The sequence below is a fragment of the Cajanus cajan genome, chromosome 7, assembly GCF_000230855.2.
Source record: "Cajanus cajan strain Asha chromosome 7, NIPB_CcT2T_4, whole genome shotgun sequence".
NCBI lineage: Eukaryota > Viridiplantae > Streptophyta > Magnoliopsida > Fabales > Fabaceae > Cajanus > Cajanus cajan.
In genome coordinates, this window is record NC_138523.1 from 16,163,833 (window position 1) to 16,177,525 (window position 13,693).

At 36.0% G+C, this 13,693-nt stretch overlaps 1 protein-coding gene across 1 annotated transcript; it reads right to left on the bottom strand.

Moving 5' to 3' along the window:
- Positions 1-1,508: 1,508 nt before the first annotated feature.
- On the bottom strand, positions 1,509-3,066 carry LOC109787691 (uncharacterized). The gene has a single exon (XM_020346239.3). It carries the CDS (start codon positions 2,772-2,774, stop codon positions 1,944-1,946), a length of 831 nt encoding a protein of 276 aa, XP_020201828.1. The 5' UTR covers positions 2,775-3,066; the 3' UTR covers positions 1,509-1,943.
- Between the last annotated feature and the right edge of the window lie 10,627 nt (positions 3,067-13,693).

Here is a 13,693-nt window from a genome sequence, read left to right on the forward strand (position 1 = left end):
ATTTTCCGGAAATGTTTTGTTACATAATTCTGGAAAGTACTTTCCATAATATTAAAGTTACTATTACGGAAAGTTCTTTCCGGAATTATATAAACAATAATTTTACTATTCCGGAAAGTACTTTCCAGAATGCTAATGACTATAAAAGTACTATCCGAAATGCTAATGACTGTAAAAGAACCTTTCTTATGCTGGTTATGGTGGGGCTAGTCCTTTTTTTCTATTCAGAATGATTGTAAAAGTATATTGCTTAATGACATTGAGCAGAAAGAAACTTTGGGAAGAAGAGGGGTGTGGAGTGTGGGGTGCGGGGAAAGGGGGTGCGGGAAATGAGGTGTAAATTTAGGAATTTCATTTTTTTTAAAAGGGTAATTTAGACATTTTATATATATTTTTTTTAAAAAAGAGATGTGTTTATACGAGAGTGGAGGTGTGTTTAACATCTACCATTAAGATATGTTATACAGTAATTTTTTGGGCCCAAATTAAGATATGTTATACTGTCTGTTTTGGGCCGAAATTGTCTAAATCCAAAATGCCAAAATTGTAACGTGTTCTGCCAATGTATTGTCATCGGGTAAGTTGGGTAGCTAGTTGTTTGTAATGATGATAATATATACTTGCATTTGAAAAAAAAAATACTTTTAATCCTTGAGCATCTATGTGTTTATATTTATACTTTATTTTATGTGTAAAATCTACAAAATGAAGATTCTCCAAGGCAATAGCATAGATCGTCTATTAATATGCATAAGATCAACATTTTTTCATGTTCATCTATCAGATTAAACATATTGTTTATCACAAGTGAATGTATTTATTATCGTGTGCAGGAGTTTACAACATTAATAATATTGCTATTTATTAATATTATAATATTATTAGTATATTAACAAATTATTATTTTAAAATTGTATAATTGTCTACTTTAAGATATATAAACTGTAAATTTCATCAACGTATCAAAAAAAATATTCACCATTACTAAATAAATAAAATTTAATTATATTATTAGTATTAATAAGATATTAATAAAATAATATTATTATCACTATTAATTCGTTAATACTAATAATATATTTAAATTTTATTTATTTAGTAATATTAAATATATATATATATATAAGTTTATAATATTTTAAAATAATAATATTAATATACTAATAATATTATCAATATTATTTTATCAATAATATTATATATATATATATATATATATATTATTTAATGGTAATAAATGTATGTGAAATTTTGAATTCATTTGACGGTATATAATATCATAACTTTTATTTTTTTTATTTTTAATATATTAAAAAATTTATTGATATAGTGATTAAGTATTATTCTAATAGTTGAAAGAAGTTAGATTCAATTATCATTTTATACCTTTAACAAAATTTTAATCTTATTTTCACATGATCATTTTAGCAAGTTGTGTCATCCACCTAACTGAGTCGTGTAATACTTTAGGAAAATTTCTAAGAATTAATAGAAATTTATGTAAAAAGTTACCAAAATGTACCTATGTGTTAATTTTCCATAGTACATGCTACATGGCATACAATACATAATACATTCATTTATTGATATTTTACAGGACTCTCTAGCTTTTGACTACAAACCAAACAAGGGAAATTTCTATTAACAAAGGAAACTTACAAAACTAATTTAATTTCTATATATCTGCAAGGCTGAAAAGCATGTTTCTATCTAGATTCCCCAAACAAGACAACGCTACTAAATACAACTATGTACACAAATTAATAACAATTCTCTTCCTCTCAAATAAAAAACAAAACGCACACAAAAGATAGCTTTGTGTGTTTTTTAATCAAATTATTTATATTTTAATTTTGAATAAAAAATAAATTATATTAAAAAAATACCGATTAAAAAAGAATGATTACCAACACAAAATACAAAAGGTAGTTTATATAACCCCTTCAAATATACACCTGGCATTCATTGGGTTTTCCCTTATTGTCCAATGTCCCAGCATCATTATTCTGAAACACAACCTTCAAGTCTTCACAAATGGCCACTATCTCTTCGCTCCTGGTGGAAATGGAGCCAGACTTAAACATGTTCATGGAAGACACCCTCAAACCGAAGGTAACGGAGCCACTACCTTTCTCTTTGACCAAGTCATCCATTGTGGCCTTCCCAACCATGTCCCCATTCGCACCGTTCGACGAGCCCTTGGCGTCCATGTCCACCTTCTCCTTCGTGTTCAACACAAACCCTGGCGCGTGGTTAACCGCCACAACACCGTCCTTGTACACCACGTCCACCTTCAAGTGGGAAAAATAAGCCACGAGTTTGTCGTTAGGGTTTTCGATGGTCACTTTCGCGTCCCATTCGCCAGCTAGGGTTGGCGTGGTGGAGAAATTTGTCACGGACAAGGATGCAATCTTGTACGCGGGTAGTTCTGGACGAAGCACTAGGGCTAGGGTGAGGCTCATGAGAAAAAGGCAGGTGAGGATCATGCATGAACATATGATGAAGCTGCGGCAGCACCGGGTACCGGCTGAAGAGGTGTGGTAGGTGGGAGGGGGACCGTAGTAAGGGGCGGTTTGAGGGTAGTAACCGGGTGGGTAACCGGGTGGATATTGGGGGTACCCTTGGGGGCTAGGGTAATACATTGGGTGCGGTGGTGGATGCATGGGGTAAGTGGCGGTTGGTGGTGGTGGCGGCTCCGTGTGCTTTCTCGAGGATTCGTTTGTGGATGGTGGTGATTCGGTTTGGGAATTCTCTCTTTCCTTGGATGAACCCATGTTGATTTCACGTTTCTTGATATTGTGGGAAATCACGGTTGATGAATCTTAAAGTTGTGGCTGAAATTGTAGTTGGGGAACATTTTTTATAAAATTTTGGCGGATTATGGTGTGTGGTTTAATTTTTTATTTTTTTTTTCTCTCCCACCGATGATGGTGGTGGGGAAAGGGGATAGGAGGGAAAGTAAAGAGGGAGAGGGGGAAAGAGAGACAATGTGATGAGGGGATGTATGAAGTCAAGAGAAAACAAGGAGAAAGGAGGTTGTTGGTGAAGAAAGCAATAGAAGACATAAAATTAGATTGATAGAAATGTGTGACGATCGTATTTTTGGTTATTTCTATTTTATAATGTGTAAATGTAAAAACAAATAGAAAGGATAAGATTAGATTAGATAAATTCTCATAATAAAAAAAATAGATAAATAGGCTGGCAAACGATGCCAAATATGTTGTAAGTTGCTTGTGATGAAATAACTAAGTCGCAAGTTTAAGATGAAATTTAATAATAGTTAAAAAAAATGTTAGGTTATAATTATATTTACTTTGTCTTTTAGTTTATATAATTTAAAATATAATCCTTGAACATATATTTAAATATATCAACTGAATACAAAATAATCCTATATATTGTTAGTCAAATATCTTTATACAATAATATTATATTAGAGTGGTATACTCAAAATAGATCACCTATAGTATGATCATTCACCAGCAAGCCTAGCCATTAAAACTAATCATATATTGCTCTTATATCAAGTGTGATTATTTCAATCTAACAAGAAAAAAAGGGTAAACTCGGAAAAAAATCAACATAATAACTTTATCAAGAAATAACAACTTCATCAATTAAATTCAACTTAAAACATAATCTACCCATGCAACATCAGTCATATCTTTTAACAGAAAACACAACTTACAATTTGTACAACATTATCAACATAAACAACTTTAATCACAATTTAAACAATTAATGTCTTATCATATATATCAACTTATGGAGATACTTTACAATTAAGGTGAGCAATCTAAGTGGTACCCTCCCAAATCATAATGTCTAGCCTATTGCAACCAGGTCAAGTGTAGACAACTTCAAGTCTCTCTAAGTACCTCTTTAACAACTTAAATTGATTTATCATGTTTCACACTTAAATTAATTAATAAAGTTTAGTACTATTGTCAAAGTAAAACAACTTAGGTGCAATGCTACCATGAGCTCAGCATGCATACCTAAGCCTCATATAGAATTAGCCCACCAATTACTTTCTAAATACTATGCATATTTCTAGTAATTAGTTAATATTTTACCCCTCAACTTCATAACTTACTTGATTTGGTCGCTTATAATACATATGGCTTGACCTAGTGCCCCCCCTTCCCACGAACTTACATGGGTAATTTTTTAATCAATATGATTCGACTTAACCCCCATACTATTCATAAAACCTATATGAGAAAACTTAAAATAATTCCTCATTCATGAGAAAACTATCTCACTAAAAGGTTCTCAACTTTGGACTCTTGAAACACCATAAGTATATCTTCATAACGAGATATTTTAATTTTTAAAGCATATTTGCTCTCCTATAGTTTTTATGTATATCAACTTAAACATATATTTAATCACCACATCTTTAACACAACTTAACTTCTTTAATCAAATTACAACTTAATCAACTTTCATTATACATAATTCTAAATTAATATACATAACAAACTAGAATCATACAACATCATAAATCATGTGACTAATCAATCTATTTCATATATTCTCAATCCTTTTGACAAATCAACAAGTTATCATTCAACATTACCATATTCGGTGTCATTTTTCCAATGCTCGGCGTCATTGAGAAGAAGAGGTTCTGGCTCGCCCACGCCCAATGTCAATCTACCTACACTTGGTGTTGATGAAGTAAAAATCCCTTGTGTCAATCATGCCTAGTGTAGCTAGGCCTACGCCCAACCTCATCTAGGTTGAGAGCTTCTACCCGACTCACGCTCTACATCACAAAAACATGTGCTCAACATTATTTAGGTAGAGAACCTATGTCTTGATCACATCTAGTGCTACTCATCTTGGGTTTGGCATCACCAAGTCAAAGAGCTCCTCATTGACCCACGTGTGATGGAGGACCATCCATGGTACTTCATGTGAAACCCATCACATGGTCCAATGCTATGACTAATTTTGAGTAGTGTAGGATTTATTTGGTTTATTCCAATTTTACCCTTGTATTTTGGGGTATTTTAGTCATAGGATTTATTTTCTTTGTATTTCCTATTTTACCCTTGTATTATGGGGTGCTTTAGATGATTAGGGTTTTTATTTTGGGCTAGGGTATTCCATTAGGAGGTGACGCCTATTTTGGTGGTTTTTGGATCTATTTTTGGTGTTAGAAAGGCTTAGGCCCAAGTGGAGGGCAAAGGTTGCATGGACTTATCATGCACCTAGTTGTAGCCAATCTAACCCCTTAGATTCCATCCTTGGCCACCAAGTAGCATCTAGGGTTCATTTGGCATTGCATTTGGAGTGCATTTGCCTTGTGAATTTCGGCCATGCATTGCTCCAAATGCAACCCTAGATGCCTCCCCTCCTATAAATACCCAACACCCCACCACTTGTAAATACTTTGGATATTAATGATATTGAGTGTGCATTTTGCCTCATTGTCATTCTCCTTAGTCTCTAGGAACTCCACGGCCTCCTCCCTTTCTCCTCCTCCTTCCACCACCGTGAGTGAGTGAGTTTGGCCTACCTTGGGTGGCCTTCACCAACCTTAGTGAAGTGAGCTAGCCAAAAGGAGCAACACCCCACCAAACACCTCCCATACACCTTGTGCGCCACCTCCATCACCCTAAACACCAACCTTTTCCTTAGCACTAGGTTGCCTTTGGCTAACCTCCTCCCATCTCCACCATAAAAGCAAAACCCTAAATAGGTTTCATCCTACACTTGGATGAAACAACCTTGAGCAAACCCTCTTCACCTTCACCTTTGTGCTTCCGCCACCATCTCCTTCATTTTTCATCATCTTTTGGAGTCTCCCTTGTTGAACCAAGATCAAGGGCGTGCATGGAACTAAGCCACCTTCCATCAAGTGGTATCAGAGCCAGGTTCTTCAAGGGTAAATGTTTTCCTTCCTTATTTCCCTTTGAGTCTTCTTTGTTCTCTATTTTTTGGTATTCGGTCATTTCTCTTCTTCTCCTCTCTTGACCGAATATTTTTGTGTGGTTCATACTTGTTTTCCTTGAACCTTCCATGTTTTAGGTTCCATTGTTAGGTTGTCATATTTCTATGCTAGGTTGAGTATTACATGTTCATGCATTTTTTCTTTTTGAATCTACCTATTGTTTTGTCATTTTTACTTCCTATATTTTGTCTTACATATTTTCCATGTATGTGCCCAAACACCTTGCATGAAAACATGAAAAATACCATGATGCATACATCTTAAGTGGGCGTGTCATATAGAATTCCTATCTAGGTCATTCATGCATGCTAATAGCTTCTAGCATGTTCTATGTTGCCATGATTTTCCATGTGTGAACCTTCTTGCACATGCTAGAAAAACCGCCCATCTTTACCCTTGCATTTTCACTTGTCTAAGTTGCTTTCTTGTTTTCCAAGAACCCTAAAAGAATCTAAGAGGTGCTGGATATTTTGTGCTAAAACAACTTGACCTAAATAGTACAAAACCAATTCCACTCAAAATTTCCTTAAAGAACCTCTAAGGATGCGCCACTTGTCTTGCTCCTATGCTACATATTTTTGACCTAATTTTTGTGCCACCACAAGTGCAAAACCTAAGCAACAAATTGGGTTGAAATTTTAAAAAAAAATTGGACCCAAGGACATTAAAAAGCAAAAGGCCGTGAACCCAAAAAGAACAAGAACAAAAAAAAAAAAATATTGGACAAAAAGGACTTGTTGCTAGACTTGTGGACTTGGACCATTCCCTTTGCATTTGGAGTTGGACATTTGACAATTTGGACATATTTTTGGGACTTATACCTTGGCTGGACCGAAAACATTAAAAGACTTAAGCAAGTGAAACTTAAACACAAACCCATTCTAGTGCCATTCTAGGTTTATTCTTTTGAGTGTTATCTTTTATTGATTGAGTCTTAATTTTTGCTTGTCTTTCTTTTGGCCTCTTTTGTTTGTCTCCATAAATTCTCTTTGAGTTTAGCTTTCCTAATTGTGCCTTTTCAGTTTTATCTTTTTGGAACTCTTGCTCTTGGTTAGTTTTCATTGATTGTAGGTGAAGCACCTATCTAGCAAAGTAGCAATCCTTTGGTGGATTGAGTGGAGGAGTGAACCAAAACCCAACCTAGCCTTTGGAAGGGTTTTCACTAAACCAAAGGAGAGTAAACACTTTGGAGAGGTGCTAATACGTTTGCTCATTGTGAAGGAACCCCAAGAGGAGGAGTTGAAGACTTAATTTCTTGTTTACCTTGTTTTACTTGCTTTCGGCCTCTTTGTTTTAGGCCATTCATTTCTTCCATTTGGTTTGTAATTTTGGCCATTTTAAACCTCTTCAACTTGGGTTTTAGAGCGTGTAGAGGAGGTGATTTGAAAACCTTCACTAGGACCTCGACTAGTGTATGTTCTAAATTGCTTTCCATAGCATGCTTTATAGCTTTACTAGTATAATTGTCTAGGATTTTTACTTTTGCTTCCAAAACGTTTAGAAGGCTTAATTCTTTTGCCTACTAGGGGTGCGTGCACACACACACTTGGTAGTGTCAAAATTGTTTTTTGTAAGAAAGGTAAAAAGGGCTTAGTAATTTTTACTTGAAAAGGGCTTGGTTATTAAGTGATTCTTTGTAGTCCACCTCCCCTTGAAGGTTCAATTTGTATACTTAGGCCTTTTCTACTTATCTTGCACCTTTAAAACTTTTTGTGAAAACCTTTTTATCACTCAATCTTTGTGAAAACCTTTTTAACTCTTTGTGAAAATTTTGTGAAAACCTTTTGATCAAAGATGAGTGAGCATTCTAGTGTACATGGTCATAATTCTCATAGTACTAGGTCTAGTGTTAGGGATGAGCTTAGGCAATTGAAAGATTACCTAAGAAGAAAAGAGGAAGAAAATATAAAAAGAGAGGAAGAAATTAGAAGAAAAGAAAAAGAGCAAGAAAGAAATAATGAAGAAATAAGAAGGTTGCTAACTAGGTTAGTTGTGGGAGGAGAGGCTAGTGGTTCTAAACCAAGAAGCACTTCTCCTAAGTCTTCAAAGGGCAAAGGGGTTTCTGTCCCTTCAACTATTCACGAAGAGGAGGGGCACCATACCTCCCCTCCAAGTGATGTCTTTTATAGTAGTCATCACAATGATGGTTATTATCAAAGACCACCTAGGCACCATAGGCATAGGGAGTCTTCCACCAAAGAAACTAACATCACTCTTCCTCTATTTCATGGCAAAGATAATGTTGAAAGTTATCTTGATTGGGAAATGAAAGTAGAACAATTATTCTCTTGCCATGGAGTGAAAGAAGAGAGAAAAGTTTCTTTGGCTACCCTTAGCTTCCAAGGGCATGCCATGTATTGGTGGACTTCCCTAGAAAAGGAAAGAAGAATAAACCATGAGCCTCCAATTAAATATTGGAATGAGCTCCGTAGTGCCTTAAGAAGGAGGCATATTCCTCCATACTATGACCGAGAGCTTATGGATAAGCTTCAAAGATTGAAACAAGGGTCCTCTAGTGTGGAAGAATATAGGCAATCTATGGAGTTGCTAATGATGAGGGCTGGGATTAGGGAGGAAGAGAGGACCACAATCTCTAGATTTCAAAGTGGTCTTAATCTTGAGATAAGAGACAAAGTTGAACTTCTACCTTATAGGGATTTGAATGAACTTGTTCAACTTTGCTCAAGAGTGGAGCATCAACTTACAAGAAAACCTTTTCGAAAAGACTCCACTCCCTCTTATTCCAAGAGTTTTAAGAAGGAGGGCCACTCTTCCCTACCTTATCCCAAGGAAGAAAAAGAAAAAGAAAAATCATCTTTTAAAGCACCTTCCAAAGAGTCTAAGTCAAGTGAAATCAAGTGCTTCAAGTGTCTTGGAAGAGGACATATTGCTTCCCAATGTCCTACAAAGAAAACTATGGTTTTAAAAGCCCAAGACCACTATAGTAGCCTTGATGAAGCTACTTCTTCTTCCTCTAGTAGTGAAGGAGAAGCCATAGATTCCGAGGAAGAAATCTTACCTTGTGAAGGAGACCTATTGTTGGTTAGAAGGCTCCTTAACAATCAATCTAGTGAAATTGACCAATCACAAAGAGAGAACTTGTTTCAAACAAAATGCAATGTCTTAGAAAGTACTTGTTCTCTCATTGTCGATAGTGGGTCTACTTCAAATTGTTGTAGTACTAGATTGGTTGATAAGTTAGCCTTGACTACAAAACCTCATCCTAAACCTTACAAAATGCAATGGATCAATGAGGATAGAGGTGTTGTAGTTAACCAACAAGCAAGCATCCCAATCTCTATTGGCAACTATAAAGAAAATGTTTTGTGTGACATAGTGCCATTAGAGGTTAGTCATGTCTTGCTTGGGAGGCCATGGCAATTTGACAAGCACATAATCCATGATGGCCTCACCAATAAAATAAGTTTCCAACACTTAGGAAAGAAGTTTGTGTGGTGTCCTCTATCACCCTCTCAAGTGAATGAGGACCAACTCAAACTAAAGGCTAAGAAAGATGATGAAGAGAAAAGCAAAAACAAAAACAAAAAGAAAAGAAAAGAAAAAAAGAATTTTTCCTTTGAAGACAAAGGGCTAGGTTCAAAAGAACCTTAACCCTTGTGCCATCCTCCTTCTTTTGGTGCCAAAGAAAGATGGCAATGGAGGATGAGCACCTTTTTAAAAGCCATCATTGAATAAAAGGCACCCAATCCTAAGTTAGATGATTTGGTGAATGAATTGCATGGGTCAATAAATTTTAAATGGTGATGCCTCTTTGGCTCTTCCCTTTTGCCCTAAGCACCTTCATTCAACAAATTATGTACTTAAGGATTGCATAGTTAAGTTTTAATATTTTACTCCCCTAACTGTGGTTTCACTTCTTTTGAAGGATCAATGGAATGGAAGAACTTGAAGATTTGTGGTCAAATCCTTCTCAAGAAGGAGGGTATGATGGAGGACCATCCATGGTACTTCATGTGAAACCCATCACATGGTCCAATGCTATGACTAATTTTGAGTAGTGTAGGATTTATTTGGTTTATTCCAATTTTACCCTTGTATTTTGGGGTATTTTAGTCATAGGATTTATTTTCTTTGTATTTCCTATTTTACCCTTGTATTATGGGGTGCTTTAGATGATTAGGGTTTTTATTTTGGGCTAGGGTATTCCATTAGGAGGTGACGCCTATTTTGGTGGTTTTTGGATCTATTTTTGGTGTTAGAAAGGCTTAGGCCCAAGTGGAGGGCAAAGGTTGCATGGACTTATCATGCACCTAGTTGTAGCCAATCTAACCCCTTAGATTCCATCCTTGGCCACCAAGTAGCATCTAGGGTTCATTTGGCATTGCATTTGGAGTGCATTTGCCTTGTGAATTTCGGCCATGCATTGCTCCAAATGCAACCCTAGATGCCTCCCCTCCTATAAATACCCAACACCCCACCACTTGTAAATACTTTGGATATTAATGATATTGAGTGTGCATTTTGCCTCATTGTCATTCTCCTTAGTCTCTAGGAACTCCACGGCCTCCTCCCTTTCTCCTCCTCCTTCCACCACCGTGAGTGAGTGAGTTTGGCCTACCTTGGGTGGCCTTCACCAACCTTAGTGAAGTGAGCTAGCCAAAAGGAGCAACACCCCACCAAACACCTCCCATACACCTTGTGCGCCACCTCCATCACCCTAAACACCAACCTTTTCCTTAGCACTAGGTTGCCTTTGGCTAACCTCCTCCCATCTCCACCATAAAAGCAAAACCCTAAATAGGTTTCATCCTACACTTGGATGAAACAACCTTGAGCAAACCCTCTTCACCTTCACCTTTGTGCTTCCGCCACCATCTCCTTCATTTTTCATCATCTTTTGGAGTCTCCCTTGTTGAACCAAGATCAAGGGCGTGCATGGAACTAAGCCACCTTCCATCAACGTGCGTTACCAATCCCGTGCCTGGTATCATAAGATTGAGAACCCCTATCTTGAGTAACACCAACACCATGAAAGCATGTCTGACGCCATGAAGATTTTCGCACTTGGCACAAATATCAATTTCACTCACAACCTACAAAAATCTCATCCAAACCAATATGCATTCATCCATTTGGCATGTAAGCCCTAAAAAAACTCAATTCCAATAAGAATAATAACATGTAACCATATACATACATGAATCATCAATTTTTACTCAACATGTTCAAGAACAACCAACCCAAAACCCAAATATACATGCTCAAATCTCATAAATAGCTTGGGAATAAAAGTTGGCTAGATGCTCAAATCTCATATCATAGTCCTAAGCAAACATGTTTCCCTAATGTAGTCTTAAAAGCTCTGCCTCCATAGCATACTTCACACTATTAGGGAAATACTTCTCTAGAAAAACTCTCTTGAAGCATTCTCAATCCACCACTTAACCCTTAGAATTCAACATTTATTGTGTGCCCCTCCTCTAGTACTCAGTCCCCCTAATCAACATGTAAACCATAGTCAGCTTCTCCTCCTCCAAGCATCCCATCATATTGAAAATATTCTCCATCTCATTGATCCATTGGTCAACCACCTTTGGATCAACCTCACCATTGAACTAAGGAGGATTGCACTTCCTAAACTCAACCAAATCCATGTACATTTGATACACCACTAGTCTAGTTGCTTCAATTGCAACCTAGTTTGCTTCCATCTAAGCAAAGTTAACATTCTACTAATGTATATTCACAACCATCATCTCCATGGCTCTAATTATCTGATCAAAACGGGGTCTAACTATCCTATGCTGAGATCATTTATCCATAAGTAACACTATTCAACATCAACAACTCAACACAACACAAAACAACATTCATAACAAAAACATGAAGGGAAGTTATTGCAATATAACTGAAAATATATATAAAATATAATTGAAAAACATAGAGCCCTTTTATGGGGTTTCATATAATCCATTTGCATACATACAATATTCATCAATATACACCACTGAATAAAAGATAACCTTATGCCAGTTAATTGTCTCTATACAACAATACTACATCAAAGTAGTATACTCAAAATAGGTCATCTTTAGCATGACCTTCTACTAGCAAACCAAGCCATCCAAACTAATCTTGTCTTGCTCTTATATTAAGTATAATCATTGCAATTCAACAATAAGGAAAAGAAAGGGTAAACTTAAGAAAGAATCAACATAATAACATTATTAGGAAATAACAACTTCATCAATCAAATTCATCAACTTAAAACAACAGGTTAGTTTCCAACTTAAAACATAACCTAACCATGCAACATTATTCACATTTTCAACATCCAACACAACTTATAACTTGTATAATATTCTTAACATAAACAACTTTAACGACAACTTAAACAACTTTAAATAACTAATTAATGTGCCATCACACATATCAACTTATAGAGATCTCTTACAAGTGAGGTGGCTGGTCTAAGTGGTTATACCTATTGAATCACAACACGTGACCTATCCCAACCAACTCAAGTATAGACAACTTCAAGCCTCTCTTAGCACTTATTTAACTACTTAAATTGATTTCCCCACTTAAACTGGAAAAGTCTAGTATTACTATATCAGCATAGAACAACTTGGATGTTAGCCTATCATGGCTTTAACATGTATATCTAAGTCTCACATGGAATTAGCTCATCGACTATCCTCCAAATATTGCGTAGCTTTCCAATATAATCAATATTTTATCCTTCAACTTTATACCTTACTTGATTTGGTTACTAATAATACATATGCTTGACTTGACCCTCATACTATCCATATAAAACCTAGAGGAGACAACTTAAAACAACTCCTCATTCAAGAAGAAACTATCTCACTAGGGGTTTTCAACTTTGAGCTCTTGAAGCAATGCAAGGTATATCAACATAATGAGACATTTTAATTTTTAAAACGCCTTTACTCTCTTCTAGTATGTATCTCAACTTAAACATGTATCTAGTCACCACATGTCTACATAACTTAACATCTTTAATCAACTTACAACACAAGCAACTTAATCAACTTTCATTATACATCATCCTAGATCAATACATAATAAACTAGAATCATACAACATCATAAATCATGTGAGTAATCAATTTATTTCATATATTCTCAATCACTTAGATAAATCAACAAGTTTTCATTCAACATTACCATGTCAGTGCCATTTTCCAAACACCCGATGATGACATTGAGGTGGAGAGCGTCTAGCTTGCCCACGTCTGGCATCAATCCACTTGTGCCCAACGTTGATGAGGTAGAGAGCCCCTATGTAAATCACGTCTAGTGTAGCTAGGTTTACGCCCAACCTCGTCCAAGTAGAGAGCCTCTCTTGACTCATGCCCAACACCACCAAACTTATGTTTGACATTGTTTAGGTTAAGAGCCTTTATCTTGATCACACCTAGGGCCACTCATCTTAAGCATTGCATTACACAATCAGAGAGCTCTTCATACAATCACACTTGACACCTCTCATTTCATGCTTGGCATGACTAAGTTAGAGAAATCCTCACTAACCTACGCTTGACACTACCAATCTCGCTCCTAGTGTCATTAGTAAAAAAGAGTCTTTAACTTGAGCCACGTCCAATGCAATGAAGATTTTTGCACTTTGTAGAAATCTCAATCTGGGTCACAACCTACAAAATTCTCATCCAAACTATCATGCATTCATCCATTTGGCATGTAAACACCAGAAACAACTTAATTCCAACAAGAATAGCAACAT

Bases quoted from the DNA above. Each gene is read 5' to 3' on its own strand.
- LOC109787691 (XM_020346239.3), bottom strand. From the start codon at position 2,774: ATGGGTTCATCCAAGGAAAGAGAGAATTCCCAAACCGAATCACCACCA.